At 35.5% G+C, this 16,872-nt stretch overlaps 1 protein-coding gene across 1 annotated transcript in view; it reads left to right on the forward strand.

The window, feature by feature from the left end:
• LOC126416768 (gastrula zinc finger protein XlCGF57.1-like) overlaps positions 1-16,872 on the forward strand; it is a 252,168-nt gene that overhangs the window by 116,619 nt on the left and 118,677 nt on the right. The window contains exons 6-8 of the mRNA XM_050084613.1: positions 1,744-1,912; positions 5,377-5,495; positions 5,581-5,737. Coding sequence (XP_049940570.1) covers positions 1,744-1,912; positions 5,377-5,495; positions 5,581-5,737 — 445 coding nt within the window. The remainder of the gene's footprint in view (positions 1-1,743; positions 1,913-5,376; positions 5,496-5,580; positions 5,738-16,872) is intronic.

Here is a 16,872-nt window from a genome sequence, read left to right on the forward strand (position 1 = left end):
GAAAGCAGCAGAGGTCCAAGTATGCAAAAACAGAAGGCCTGGTAGAAATTCTCAGATAGCTTAGAGCTTAGAAGATACTGATTTTAATTCATGAAAAGAGAAAATGGGAAATGAAGCAGACAAAAAGGAATAGAGAAGTACTTGACAGAGCCATAAAAGACCTAAGTTGAATCATGAGCTGTAGACAGTCCCTAAGAATTATTGAGAGCCTTGAGAAAACGTACCACAATGAAACTATGTCACCTGGTATGCTAGATGTATGAGACAGATGAAGTACCTTCAATCTTCAAGACCGATCTAACAATTCCAGTTCCATAGAAAGTTGGTGCTGATAGATATATATTGAACTCTCAATTAATAAATCATGGTTGCAGAATACTGACAGATTATTTAATTATTTAGTGAAGAATGGATGAGAGAAGCGATAGAGGCTAACCTCGGTGGAGAAGACCAGTACAGATACTGGAGAAATATAGGCAGACTTGAGACAACACTGACCCTTTGAATACTCTAGAAGATACATTAAAGAAACATTGGTAGATTTAGAGAAAGGATTTTGACTGAAATACATTCTTCAAAATTGTGAAGATAACATGGATAAAATATTGGGAGTGAAAGTTTATCTATAACTTTTCAGAAACCAAACTCCTGTGGCAAGAGTCTAAGGACATTAAAGGGAAGTAGTAGTTGAGAATGGAGTGAAGTGGGGCTGTAACCTATCCCTAATGTTATTCAGTTTGTACATTAAGCACGTTGTGAAGAAGACATAGGTTAAGTTGGACAGAGGACTAAAATTGAGGGAGAAGAAATTAAAACTTTGAGATTTTACAGTGACACTAATTATTTCAGGGATGACAAGTGGATTGGATGAGCAGTTTAACAGAAAGGAGAGTACCTTGAAAAGAGGTTTTTAAGATGAACTTCCACAAAAATAAATTAAGGGTAATGGGATGTTGTTGAGTCAAATCTAGTGATGCAGAGGACATTAAATTAAAAAATGAGACACTAAATGTAGTAGATGAGTTTTCTTATTTGAGTAGCAAAATAACTGATGATGGTTGAAGTAGTGAGAATATAATATACAGAATAGCCATGGCAAGAAAATCATATCTGAAAAGGATAAATTTGTTAACACTAAATATAAATTTAAATGTTAGTTTGCCTTTATTGAAGTCCGGAGTATAGCCTTATATGGTAGTGAAACTTGTAAGATATACGATTTAGACAAGAATGGAATAGAAGGTTTTGAAGTATTGTTTTACCGGAGATTGCTGATGGATAAGTCGGATTATTAATAAGGATGTGCTGAATCAAACTGCAATAAAAGAAATTAAGACACAGCTTGACTAAAAGAAGGGATTGATTGATAAGACACATCTTGTGGTGTGAAGGACTGATCAGTTTGATAATAGAGAGAAGTTGTTGGGCAGAAATTACAGAGAGAGACTGAGCCTTGATTAAAATAAGCAGGTCAAATTTGTGTAGCTGACAATAGTTATGCAGAGATGAAGAGGCTTGCACAGAATAAATTGTCATGTAGAGCTGCATGAAATGAATCTTAGGACTAAAAACAACAACAACAACAATATGGTTGTTTTGTTAATATTAACATATTATCTTTTTGTGAATGTTAGGCTCTGTCATCAATCAAGTCACGTGGTTTCTGCTTTCTCATCCCTCTTCATGATGGCCTACATAAATTATATTTTATGTTTAATATATTGAGTACACTGTATTTTGCAGGGGGGTGACTTTGAATGTGTTGATTGCTCTAAAAGCTTCAAGTTGAAGTCCAGTCTGGAGAGACACAGAAGAGTGATTCACATGGAAGGAGAGACATATACATGCCCAGAGTGTAATGCAAGATGTCCAGACAAAGGAACTCTTGCAAGGCACATGTACACTCATACGGGTAAGCAATATCTCATTTCTGTTAACAGCAGACATTTTTGCAATTTTTTTACCTCACCATCCCATGAAAAAATTTTCATTTGGTTAAGACAAGAATGAACACTTTAAAAATGTGTTCATGGCTGTTGTATGTTGAGTTTGTTTGCAAGAATGCAGCCTTTCCATGAAGACTGAGAGTAAAACATTTCTGCCTGCCAAATGAAAGCATACTTAGGCAAAAGCAGGAACTTACATCAGCACAATAGGGCAGGACAAATGTCAGGAGTGATAAAAAGGTATAGTAGGGTTTAACATCTTGTCAGTGACATAATCAGAGATGGAGCAGAAGCTCAGACTGAAAGAGGTTGGAGAAGGGAATTGGTGATGTCTTTTTGGAGGAACCACCTTGGAATTTGCCCCAGTTGATTTAGGGAATTACAGAAATATAAATTTGGATGGGCAGATGACATTCTCTCCAAATTAATATGGTTGTGTCCAAAAGCTTAGACAAGCTCAGTCTTCTTTTTATGCCTGTCTACCAATCAGTGCTGAGTTGTTACCATGATGTTTTCCAGATCTGTTGGACAGTGCGTACATTCAGGAGGCAAAATATTTAGTAGTGCCGATGAACACAAAGAAAAGTACATTACATTATCCTTGATATTAAAACCATTCATTCCTTTTTCAGGGAGGAGAGGAGGAATAGATTTCGGAATGTAAAATCGAAGGGTGGGTCATTCAGAGTACAAAAACCCGCCTGTAGTGAGGATGAGGTAGGCAAAGATGAAGGGGGAGAGGATTACAGGTAGAAAAGGATGTCAGAGATAGGACATTGCTAAGCTCTATGCCAGCTTCACTATAAAGATTATTAGGACAGAGTGAGAGGTAAAGATAGATTAAGAGGATGTGAAAGAGATATTGCAATTAAGAATGAGGAGCTCAACAAGCAGACCAAGAAGAAGGTTGAGAGATCACATGGAAACCAACCACAGACAATAGATGCGCTGAGCAAATTTCTAACACTTGAAGAAAGAGGAAGAAGAAGTAGTATAAAAATATATAATGAATAAAGATGATCATAATGAAAGAAGAGAACATGTGGGAAGAGTGAGGGTGACATGTTGACATTAATGATGGTTAAGTCTAGGAGAGTGTCAGGGTGCCATGATGTGCTGGAGGCAATTTCCCATCTCCAGAGTTCAGATAAACTAGTGCAGGGTGGAAGTTCCAAATAGCCCATGTGGTATGCAGACACTTAAACCCCTTGAGTCATGCTGTATTTTTCCAAAATTGAAAATGTGGTTTATGTGAACCTAATAGTCAAAGTTACACTAATTAATATTAACATCCATGCTTGTTTTATATATGTGATAGAAATATTGTAGGAAAGTTCAGTTAGATTGTAAATACTTTTGGATTAAAGGAGACACTCATAGAAAAGTGGAAGCATTGAGTTGTCGATAGGTCAACACCAGAAGAAAGAAGAGAAGAGTTTTGAGCTACCAGCTGTACATATACCCCTTATTGTCAATTGGTTTGAGTTTTACCAACCATCATCACAGAGGACTAAAAAATAAAGAAACACAAAACATACGTAGTATATACAGACAAGCTTTTTAAAAACACGAAACATATGTGCAAAGAATGATCCTGTGTAAAGTACTTACAAAGCTGTACATTGATGGATCAGAAATACATTAAATTCAAACAGCATGTACCTGCATGGTAAAAACTTGCTCTGTAATAGCATGCATAAACTCAGTAACACCCGAAACACTATGGATCATAAAAATGCAGTAGTGTAAAGTAGATGACTCTTGGCTGTTAAAAGCTAGTAAGCAGGCTTACAGGGGTTTATGTTACAGACTAACTGTCCAAGACAACACTGTCAAAGATTACAAAAACATACAGTGATATACAGCCAAAGAGTATAGGATATATGCGCTAGTCAAGGTTGACAATAAACATCAAGATTGTCAACCAGTGGAATCCATATGATCAATGTACTGTAGAAGTCTCTAGTAACATTTTGTCTAGTTATGATAAAATATTTAATAGATTCAAGATTTTTAAAATGTGGTTAAAAGGATGTTATGTGAATCAGATGGTATATGTAACAAGTGTTAAATCATAAAACCACAACATGGCAGGCAAATCTAAAAGAAATTCTTGATATGATGAAGTACAAAATGAATCTTGTTTTTCTGTTATACAGTTTTGCATCAATAATGAAAATGATATATCACTAGTATTACGATTTAACACGTGTTAAAAATGCCATTTGATTCTGATAAGATCTGTTTAACGACATTTTAATAATCTTCATTTTCATAAATATTTCACTATGATTAGATAAAATGTCACTACAGACTTCAGTAGTGCATCGATGTTGTGGACTCCATTTTCTACAATACTGACATTTATTGTCAACCTGCACTAGAGTGTAGATTGTCATATGTTTCTGTAATCCTTGGCAGTACTGTCTTGGACAGTTAGTCTGTAATATATACCTTTGCAAGCCTGCTTGCTAAGAGTTGTCTAGTATATACTGTTATATTTTTGTGTCCATAGTGTTTTGAAGGTTATAGAGTTTGTGTGCTATTATGGAGAAGGTTGTATTGGTCATGCTGTGATATCCTGTTTGGATGTAGTGTATTTTTGATCCATGGATGTACAGCTCTCTGCAAGCACTTTCCACGCAGTCGTTCATCACACATATGTTTCCTGTGCCTAAAAAGCTTGTCATGAACACTAAACATGTTTTTGTGTTTATTTGTTTTTCAATCCTCCATGATGGTGGTTGCTAAAACTGAAACTGGTTGAGAATAAAGGTGTACATGTACAGCTGGAGGCTTGAAATGCTTTTGTTCAAATACTTGACAGCCATAAATAGTTACCTACAAAAAGATTGAAAAAGAAAGAAAGTTGCCATCTTTCAGAGTAGTCCTTTTACAAGCTACAATAAAATACACAGAGTAATCCTTTTACAAGCTAGAGTAAAGTACACACAGAAAACACACATGATATAAAATGTATCTAAACAACTTCATACTCCGCCCTAACTAAACTAATCTTTCTTCATGTAATTGGATATTATTTCAGTATTCTCAAACTTAAAACATAAGAATGTACATATAATTGATGAATTCAGTTCCTAGTAATCCCTGCTGGTGCATTTCGTGGGCTAAATTTGGAAATAGGTATGGTTTTTAGCTGTGTCACTTGGTATGGAATAAATAAGGCAAATAGTTAAGGATTAGGCATAGGGTATTATTACTGCAAATCACACTTGGTAAAGTAATTCAGATTCACATATGGAGAAAAAAAATACCTGCCAAATAACAGCAGTGTCATTGCGACATTAATTGCCAACAATTTCACATGTGACCAAGTGTTTACAGCTAACATTATTTATACTACAGAACCTTTATCAGGAAAACGTATTGCGGAAAAGTAACCCTGATGTGTACTTCTTTTCTTTGATAGGTCTGAAACCCTATTCATGTTCACGTTGCCAGAAAACCTTTAGCAGAAAATATCATTTGGAGCGACATGTTGCACAAACAGGCTGTGATGGGAAGTCAAGGCCAAGTTTTCCATGTCAGGTAACTGTTGCTGATCTAGCTTTAAATTTACACTATCAGATCATGTAATATGTTTCTTTACCCCATTTCTGTGCCTTTTACTTAGGTGTGTGGGCGAATGTTCAGTCGGAAAGATAATTTGAGGCAGCATTTACGTGCTCATGCAGGTCAGGTGATACGAAAGAAGACTTACACATGTGAACATTGTCATCATGAGTTTCAGGGTGCTACACTTTTGCAGGTGCATTTGAGGACACATACAGGTCAGTCAAGTAATAAAAGCTCATGTGTTAAAAAATTGTGTAATGATCATGTCCATATCTTCATTCCTGTTTGAGGTAACACTATATGGATAAGTATTCCATCCAGATGTGTTGGCTGTGCAGACTGATTTTTAAAATTTATGAATCTGCAACTAACTCTTTGGGTATGCTGCACATAAATCATAATTGTGACATTATGGTTTTTACAATTAATTTATCATTTTTGTCAGGCTCTGTTCTGAATTAGAATGTATGTCTATGCCTGTACAGTGAGAGTCCCTCATTTGTATTTAAATATTAAACCATGTCCTTTGTGTTTGCACAAACAATACTTATAGTCAGGTGCCAAATTACTAGGTGGCAGAGACATGTTTAATTTCCAGTTAATTTCAGCCATTGGTTTGGAAACAGCTAACCTATGTACATTTAAATGTTCATGTAAAATTAAGTTGTGTGTGATATTATTAATATGTGAGGCAGAAGATCAGAGATGTAATACTGGAAGACTTATTGTATGTTCTGATCCACCCACTGCAAAAGTGTGTGGAGAGTAAAATCTGTGTAAGATTCTCCCCATTGGCATTGCCTTCCAAAAGTATTACTGAAGAGAGCTGACGAATAGACAGTCATCTAATTAAAGAACATCTTGTAGAATTCAAGAAAGCCGATTCACATGCAGAAAAAATTTGAAATATTAAGACTATGTTATAAATACATAAAACATATGGTGATCCTGTAATTACATTATAAATTTAAGAGTCATTGAAACCATCTATAAAAAAATTCAACCCCATTAATAATAACAGTTTGTTTTAAGTTGACGTACCTAATTTGTAAGCCCTGGTTCTCTTCCAAGTTAAGAATGTCTTGTCATCTTTCCAAATTTCATAATTCAGGAAATGTTAATTCTCAAACATGCAGTTGCATTGTTGCTCAAATTTGAGAGTGCAAACCTTTTAAAAATTTAGTGACACTGTCTCCCAGTCCTACATTAACTGTGTCCAAAACTGTATACTTTTATTGTGAAAGGCTCTCAAATATAAAATTTTGGTTTCTATAAAATTCTTGATGGGCTTTACTAGAAAACACTGTAAAATCCCTTGTACTTCTGCTAACAGCCCTTTTAAGAAAAGCTGATAATTACATGAGGTGTGTTATGTAATTTCAACACACACTGTGGCTTAATCAATGCACTACTGAGCAACCAAAGATGCTTGGTTTAAATACACGTTTGTTACTCTGAAACCCATCAGTAGTTCAGTGTGGTTATTAGAGTCTCTCACTACTCTAATAGTAACACAAAAAGTACAGACAAAAATCATGCTTCTGATGGAAGTAACATCCAGCTAGTCTGTATGCACAGAAATAAACTTCATCTTAGGATGCAATACTATTTACCTCAGTACATTATCCAGATTTCATTTATGTTGCAAGAGTTAATCATCTTAAACTAAGGAATTCATTTTTGTAAACATTGCTCGAATTAAGAAGAAGAAGAAGTAGTAGTAATAGTAGTAGTAGTAGTAGTAGTAGTGTGGGTGTGTGTGGGCGCGTGCGCGCATTCATGCATGCGTGCGTCCAGGCAGGCAGGCAGACATGCATGCATGTAAACGCAGAAATTATTTTTCTTGTGCTTCGTCCAAGTTCGAAGTATGCGATACTGTTGCCATTGGATGCACTGCAAGCAACATAAATAATCTGACAGTAAAATATATTGATTTATGTTTTAGTATGATCAAAGTATTCATTCCCTGTTTTTTTCCATAGAAATTCTTTGGCTATTACTGCTTTTAAATTTGACTGTGTGAAAGAATAAGCTATTATTACATGCCAGCTGCTACACAATAGTGAGATTCGTTGTTATTTTTGCTTTGCCAGGAGAGGGAAAAAAAAAAAGAAAAACACTCTAGTTAGAGTTACTACTTCAGTGCAGTGTTGTGCACCACAAATTTACACAAAAATTAGTTTCACTTCAGTAAACACCTCATGCTACTAAATAACAGGAGTTATAGATTCCATTTTATGTCTCACTGGACATTCTATTTCTGATTACAGCAAAGTAATCACATAAGACATCTGGTTGTACCGCCAACTTGACATTCAGTTTAAAAGACAAAAAATAAATTGTACTTGTGTCTGCCACTGTAACTACCAAACAAAATATCTTTTACCAAGTTCAGGCCTGCACTGCTGCTTATTAATCTATACCTTTGCAAAACTAATTAATTCCCCAGCTCATTGAAATACTCTGTACGTCTATTTTACTTCCACTGTATTCACATTATAGAAGCCTTCTGGTTGTGTAGCAAAAGCAGCAGGATTTGCAAAAGCAGCAGGCTTCATTTCTTCGCGATGAATGTGATCTTTCTCACAGTTCTCTGTCTCCGTCGTACTCAAAATGGAATGAATAATTATTATTTCCATTACAGTCATACTGCAAAATTGATAATTTATTATCAGTAAACTTTCTGGTTTTAATTTGCATGTTACGTGCTTGGTCTCCAATCCACTATGCCTGCCATTTAATAGTCTGATAATATTACAATATATTGTCATCAATCGTACTTGAAAATTTTCTATAGGACTGAAATTTGCCAGTCATGTGAGCTTTAATTGTGTACTTGTTAACAACACTGAGGAGTACCTTTCAGATGTATTTTGGTAATTTTCTGAGGTGTTTTTCCTCCTATATGCTGCTACAGCCATGCTCTTTGCATTTACTTGGTGTGTATCACATGGCATATCAACTGTCCAGCTTCCCTGGTCCACTTGCTGCCATTCATTTTCCCTCATGCTTCTGCAAAGATTGTTCTTGCTTGGTTTCTTTTTTTTCTTCTTCTTTTTTCTCTCTTTTTTTTTTTAGATGAAACATTATAAATAAATAAGTTTTACTACACATGTAGTTACAAAAACTTTCATATTACTTCTGATCAAAAAAATAACAGTTAAATATACCATCATTTTGCATCTCAGTCTGTCAGGGTGAAGCTGGTTAAAGTGACATTAAAATGGAACTTTACAGTATGGAGAAAAGTGTATACCTAAAACTCCACTCCAGGAAATAGAACCTACCATTATTGCTGCTTTAAGAATATTCAGTCAGTAACTAATACAAAATAACTTCAGTACCAAATGAAAAAGTGTTGCCTGTGAGGTCAGTTGTCTGCGTTCAGATCAGTGGAACAGTTATTATAAAATGCCCATTATTTATTTATCAATATAGTGGAGATGTTGAGCCACGATAGGCACAATAAAAAGATTCACACAATCGAAGCTTTCGGCCATTAAGGCCTTCGTCAGCAGTAGACACACATGCACACACACACTCATGCAAGCCCAACTTGCACACACATCTGCAGTCTCTGAGAGCTGAAACTACACTGCAAGCAGCAGCACCAGTGCATGATGGAAGTGGCGACTGGGTGGGGTAAGGAGAAGGCTGAGGCAGGGAGGGGGAGAGGTAGTATGGTGGGAGTGGTGGACAGTGAAGTGTTGCAGTTTAGACGGAGGGTAGGAGAGAAGGTGTGGAGGGGGGAGGGGGCAAGTAGTAGGAAGGAGAGAAATAAAAATAAAAGAAATTAAAACACTGGGTGTGGTGGTGAAATGACGGCTGTGTAGTGCTAGAATGGGAATAGGGAGGGGGCTGGATGGGTGAGGACAGTGACAAACGAAGGTTGAGGCCAGGAGGGTTACGGGAACGTAGGATGTATTGCAGGGAAAGTTCCCACCTGCACAATTCAGAAAAGCTGGTGTTGGCAGGAAGGATCCATATGGCACAGGCTGTGAACCAGTCATTGAGATGAGGGGTATTATGTTTGGCAGCGTGTTCAGTTACATGGTGGTCCACTTGTTTTTTGGCCACAGTTTGTGGGTGGCCATTCATGCGAACAGACAGCTTGTTGGTTGTCATGCCTACATAGAATGCAGCACAGTGGTTGCAGCTTAGCTTGTAGATCACATGACTGCTTTCACAGGTAGCCCTGCCTTTGATGTGATAGGTAATTTTAGTGACCGGACTGTAGTAGGTGGTGGTAGCAGGATGTATGGGACAGGTCTTGCATCTAGGTCTATTGCAGGGGTATGAGCCATGAGGTAAGGGTGGGAGCAGGGGTTGTGTAAGGATGGACGAGTATGTTACATTCCATCCTGGATTTTCCTTTATTTATTTAAGTTAGATTCCTTGAAGTCTTTGTAGATAACTGATGCGTTTTGTAAAGATGATGGATTTCAATAATTGCAAGCTGATCAGTATGAGTATCTTTTATGAATATAAATGTGCATTGTTGAAATCCAAACAATGACATTGTCATCTTGGTAATCAACTGAAAAAAAAAAAGAAAACATATCGTGAGACATTAAGGTCAATAATCTTACAAGTATGAGCGTGGTGCAACTATGTAGATAATTTTGATGTGTGTGCTGGATTTACCTACGACCAAAACTTAGAATTTTTTCTTAGATTAGTGAACTAAAGTTGGCTTTGACAGTGATCAAATCTCTAATTAAGCTTGCTTTGCAACTTTCTTATGATCAGCTGGATAAACAGTTATACTGAACACTGCTGCACTGCAGACAGAGAACCAAATGGAATCTCTACATTGTGTTGATGACTAGCGAATAGTAACTCTAAAACTGAACTCCATCCGAACAGGCCTTGGAAGGCCCAACAGTACTGACTGGGCGCCATGTCATCCTCAGCCCACAGGCGACACTGGATGTGGATATGGAGGGGCATGTGGTCAGCACACCTCTCTCCCAGCCGTATGTCAGTTTACGAGACAGGAGCTGCTACTTTTCAATCAAGTAGCTCCTCAGTTTGCCTCACAAGGGCTGACTGCACCCCGCTAGCCAACAGCGCTCGGCAGACTGGATGGTCACCCATCCAAGTGCTAGCCCAGCCCGACAGCGCTTAACTTCCGTGATCTGTTGGGAACCGGTATTAGAATGGTAACTCACTTTTAGCAGAAAAATCGTGAATTGAAACAGCTTGGAAAAAAATTATCCAACCCACAGAATTAAATCACAAAACTAGGAGTGACAGAATGTATAAATTGCAAAAAACTGTTTGTATTGCAAGAAAGGTTTCGTGGAATGCAAAGCAGATATACTACTTATGTATGATGTCGTGATGATACAGGTCAGTAAGTTGATTACTGGAAGCAAGTGTAAAGAGCTTGAAACAGAAACCTTAACAGAAAAATTCAAGTAGGCCTGCACCAGATTACTGAGTAGATGGTGATTTATATTGAATTTGGCAGGATTGGGGTTCAGATCTTTGTCCAGTCATCCAAATCTAGGTGTTGTGGAGAATGAACACAGCTGATTTCATTCTCATACATCCTGCATCCAAGCTTGTGCTCCATGTTTAATGTCTTCATTGTTGACAGGGACTAATCTCCAGTCACCCATCCTTTTATGTAGAGTGAATCTGAATGAAAAGAAAGTTTCATGCCTTAAATCAATATTCTGATAAAAAAAATAACATTTTTAGTAACAGGCAACTGAAAATTTTGTGACTATATCTGAAAGAACATATCATTTCTGACCAAAACAATTCTCATCTTTTCCCTTGTGTTGCAATTTAAGAACAGCTGACTACATGAAGTTGCAGGAGATAAACTGACATCAGCGAGGATATTATATGGGATGGAATTAATTTAGAAATGGAGAAACAATGTATCAAATCTAAGAAAACATTGATAGAATAATTTAATAAAAACTTAGGCAAGAAGATGATGAGATTTTGTGATGGGAAGAGACAGGAAATACTTTAACTAATGAAGTCCATGTTTATTCCTCAGATGGGAGTAATGATGCAAGCAAAATGATAATTTGAGCAAAAAAGTAATGTCCTTGCCAATCAATATAATAAAGCTGCAGTCACATGACACTGACAGTGGCTATCAGATTCTGTCACCCAACCTGGTCTGATTACATTCTCCAACAGCTTGGTTACAGTACATCCAATCTCCTTCATCAGTTTTTGGTGGGATCAAGGAGATTAGGTTTAGTTAGGATAGGTTAGCTTAGAATCTATTTTAACCTACTTGGGCAGGATGGATGGCATGACACTTCTGTGTGTGGAAGTAAGTGTGCGGAAGTAAGTGTTGCAAGTACTGTAAACTCTCTCCTGAAGTTATTCAAATAACCAGAGAAGTTTTGTGAATACATGAGAGACATTCTATTACATATGTGAGATGATTCATGGACATTGAAAAGCAACATTACACTCTGCATAACTTCGAACAAATTCAGCAAAACGCATTTATGTCAGTTAGTCTTCAATGACTGTCATTCAGCATATGGGTGAAAGACAAACATGCCTTTTAAAATAAGATACTCTGAACATCCAAAGCACCGAAAAGTGGAAACACATTTGCAAACTACCTCATATAACTGAATCACCGCCCTGCTGGCATAAAAACACCAGAAAGGAATAGTAATAATTCTTAGATAGTGAATGTCAACCAACCACAACCTAAAAAAGATCCACTACAGTAACTTTAAGCATCAAAATTGACATACGCCATATTTCTCACTTAAAGACCTAACTTTTTGGGGGTATAATGTGGGCCTAAAATTTTGGATACAGATATTACCTGTGTTGTGGATGACATGCTGCATTAGGTGCAGACATGAGGCTGAAATGGCTAGACACCCACAAAGCATACATAATGTAATATAAGATAATGATTAATTAATTATTATTAAATTTTTAAGTTGTTCTAAACTTGCTTCCTGTCATGCAGCAATTCCAGACTATAGATTCCAAGATGTATCCCTGTTATTACATTTCTCAAATTTCTCACACTGTGTTTTGTGTGGGGATATGTCAAGCAATTTGATTGAAGAAAACAGACTGATTTGAATTTCTCTGTTTATCATCTGAAGTTTATATGTTTGGGCAGTGAGATCCGCTGCACTGAGACAACACGCCTACTGACATACTGATTTGAAAAAAACGACCGATTTTGGTAGTCAGTGGACATCTCCAGTGTCAGTGTCAGTGTGTCTGTAGCCTATGAAAAAATATAGAGGAGCAGAAACACACCAAAATCTTCCTTTTTTTTTCTTTTGTGGTTGAATCTTTGTTGTAATTTATTTCGAATTTGGTGCTATAAACAATTATAAACAAAGAAATTGTAAGAAATCTGTTAAATAAATAAAAGGAAAAAAAATGAAAGATCAATGTTCATGTTTTCCAACCACTCAATTACTTTAGAGCTACACTGATGTAGGTTTTGTAGGTATATGTCATTGTTGGCACCATTTGCTACTGTCACAGTTTGAATAGTTTCACCATTCCCAATTGTAGAGAGTAGTGACTGTTCTGCCTGCCCTATGTGTGATTTGATTTAGTTTTCTCCAGGTGACTGAGGAAGACTGATGTCCAGAAGTTTGATAGTTGGTTCTTGACTTGCATGAAGCCTTGCTGGGCTGGAGGTGACCACTCCAACTTTGGGGCAGCCTGAAATACGGCATCCCGGCTATTACACAAGTTGAAAATATGCTCACTATTTTTTTTATAAACTTAAATTTGCCATATTTCGTGACAGTACCTTTTCCATTAGACGTTTGCAAGCAAATATAAGTCTTGGCTTCAGTTGTCTAAGTATGATTCCACAATGCATCGTTGTCGGCTGCAGAAAATGACGTGGTTCCACGTGTTTCTCTCATTTTGGTGTTTCAAATACAGTTTCTTCAAATGTAGATTCTTCTTTTTAGTTAATACAAAAATAATAGTAACATAATTCAAAATTATTTATGACTGCGACCTTCACATTGTTCTTCCGTCAACACACACCAAGAGTTAGCTTCCGACTCGGACTGACTATAGTCAAAGACTACTCCAACGTCAAAGATATTTTACACAATTCACAAGTTTCCATTTGTAATCAGTCTCTTTGCTATTCTTCGATACATTTTCTAATAGTAATCAATATGCTTTTACTCTCAAAAACAGAAGTAAATTAACATATAATAAGACAAATTATAATAAATTCTGACAAAAATATAAGAAAACATTTTCAATTCAGTATCGACAAATACGGTAAAAAAAATAACATCTCCCAGATCCATTACAACTGCTCCCCAGGGCTTTTGTTGTTATGGACATATGCAACAAAATCCCGACAACACTCAGTGATGGATCTGTATTACACAATTAGTACATTAATGATGCAGTCTGATAACCTCTTCCAAATTTGGACTCTTTGAATCTGTGGACTTGTTACTGGCTGTTGTTGCAATGATACTTCCCCATCTATCTCATACACAAAAAAAATTCAAGTAAAGAAATTATTTGACATGACAAATATACATGGTATAAAACATACATGAGAAATATTCTAACATACAGCAAACAGACTGAAAATAATAGAAAGGTAAAACTCATTTCCTAGAATAAGATTTAATTTTTTTTTAAATATTAATTTGATTATGCTTACATATTGTACAGTAAAAATGATACTGGACATATATAGTGTAATGTGTTTTTCTCTATATTTGCCTTTTATATATATATATTTTTTTTTAACTTCTGATTTTTTAAATTTTTTATATTTTTTTATTAGTCATGGTTTTTTTTGTTTTTGTATATATATATATATATATATATATATATATATATATATATATATATATTTTTTTTTTTTTGCTTATGATTTTCTTTTTAAATTTTTTTTTACTCATGTTTTTTTTTGTATTTTTTTTTTCTTATGATTTTCTTCTTTTAGTACAGCTAAAGATACATCAGTATTATCTAAATTTTTTGAAATTGTTTATATACACTTGCCTCTCTACTACAATATTACTACAAGTCACATTCTTGTGAAGAGTACTTTTGCTCCCCACAACATCAGTATAAACAACAATAAACTGCTCATATATCATGAGGCTTTATCTAAAATTGGTTTTGAAACTTATAGCTTTGCATGCATGTCCTCACATGCATGCCTTCACCCACAGGGAAGACTTAGCTTCCAAAATTAGAAAAATTCAGAAATGCTCACTAGGGAGACTTTTTTTTTGTAAAAAAGTAAAAATAAATCTTTCTCTCATTCTTTGTTACATCAGTGTTTTTTCATGAGTTTCAATTAACATGTGACTTCAAATTATTAATTTATACATGCAAATATACATACTTGGTTGTACAGGTAGTTTTGTTCTAACAAGCATATTCCAGTGGAGGACTTTTGTTTTAGATGATAATAGATTATTTAAATTTTGAAATTATGATTTCTGTTTATACAGTTTTAAAGACACAACATTCCTGAGACCAAATAATTTCTTTGACTTAGGATACACCAAACGATAAGCATTAGGGTGTGGATTTTCTATGACTTCAAACGGCCCAATATAGATATCAAAGAATTTTTTAATTTCTGAAGTTAACATTTTTGATTTTTCATGAGATTTGACCAGAACAAGATCCCCAATTTTAAAAGTGGTTAATCTTACCCTATTGTTATGTCTTTTATTCCTCTTTTCCCCTTGTTTCCTCATAGTTTCCCTGACAATATCATCTCTCTCTTGCATAGTTAAAGGTGTACATGTAGGAAATTCAATAAGTTCTGATATAAGATTTGGAGGTCTAATATTAAACATAATCTCATGTGGTGAAAATCCTGTGGAACTATGTTGTAGGCTATTCATAATATCTTCAAAATTTCGAATGTGCTCAAACCAAGTTGGATGTTTATGGCTACAATAGGTTCTACAAAGTCTCCCAATTTCCCTCATATATCTTTCTGCAGGATTGGTCGACGGAGAATAAACAGATATAAGTATATGCTTCAATTTTGATCTTTCAATAAACTTTTTCCAAATTTTTTGAGGTGAACTGTGAACCATTATCTGATAATATAGCTTTTGGTTTACCCACCTGTGCGAAATAATCTCTTTCAATTTTTATTATAATTTCATGGCTAGTAGCTTTTTTCACTGGATACAGTTTAATTAATTTTGAAAATACGTCTACCATAACAAATATGTAACAGTGACCACCTTTACTCTTTGGTAACATTCCATATAAGTCCACTGCGATAAGATCTAAAGGTTTTTCCGGAATAATGTTTTGCATCTCTCCACCACGTCTTTGATTGCTCACTTTAACTCTCTGACATTTGTCACAGGTTGCCAATTCTTTTCTTACCTTCTTTCCAATATTGTAAAAATAAACATTTTCTTGTATCTTTTGAATGCACTTCTGTATCCCACAATGACCAAAACTTTCATGTATGTAAATGATCAGCTTTTCAGCATCTGCCTCTGGCCAACACAGTTTCCAATTATCAGAATCTACATCTGTTCTCCGAAATAAAATCCCCTTATGTAATTTGTAAAATTTATCAAGTTTCTCATACCCCTTCTTGCCTAAACAATCTTTGATTAATTTCCAACTCTGATCCAAATTTTGATTTTTTCTAATTTTGTTACACATAGCTCTAATTGTTTTCTCATTTTCCACCCCTTTCAAGTATCTAATTTTAAATTGCTTTTCCTCCTCTTGTTCAAAAATCTCCTTTTCTCCCCCAATTGGTAACCTTGAAAGTGAGTCAGCTACTACATTCTCAGAACCTTTTATGTGTTTGATTTCAAAGTCAAACTGTTGCAGAAAAATTGCCCATCTGGTCAATCTACTGTGGTATAATTTGCACTCTTGTAAGTAACTCAAAGCTTTGTGATCCGAAAATACTATGGTTTTATGTCCAATAAGGTAAATTCTAAATTTTGTAAAAGCCCAATGAATTGCCAAAAGTTCCTTCTCTGTGACTGTATAATATTTCTCATGCTTGAGCAATATTCTGCTTGCAAATGCTATGGTACAATGTATCTTAACTCGATTCTCTACTCTTTCTTGAAATAACTCTGCTCCAAGCCCATAATTACTGCTATCAGTGTTCAAACAAAATGGTAAATTAAAATCAGGTCTGTGTAATAAGTGTTGCTTCCTCAACTCTTGCTTAATTTTATCAAACTCTTCCTGACAACTTTTATCCCAAACCCAAACAGTGTTTTTCTTAAGTAATTGACTTAAACATGGTGCATTCAGACTCTGATCACTTATATGTTTTCGGTAATAACCGCATAACCCAAAGAACGACTTTAATTGTTTTTTAGTCTTAGGAATAAGA

Source organism: Schistocerca serialis, chromosome 8, assembly GCF_023864345.2.
Source record: "Schistocerca serialis cubense isolate TAMUIC-IGC-003099 chromosome 8, iqSchSeri2.2, whole genome shotgun sequence".
NCBI classification, from domain to species: Eukaryota; Metazoa; Arthropoda; class Insecta; order Orthoptera; family Acrididae; genus Schistocerca; species Schistocerca serialis.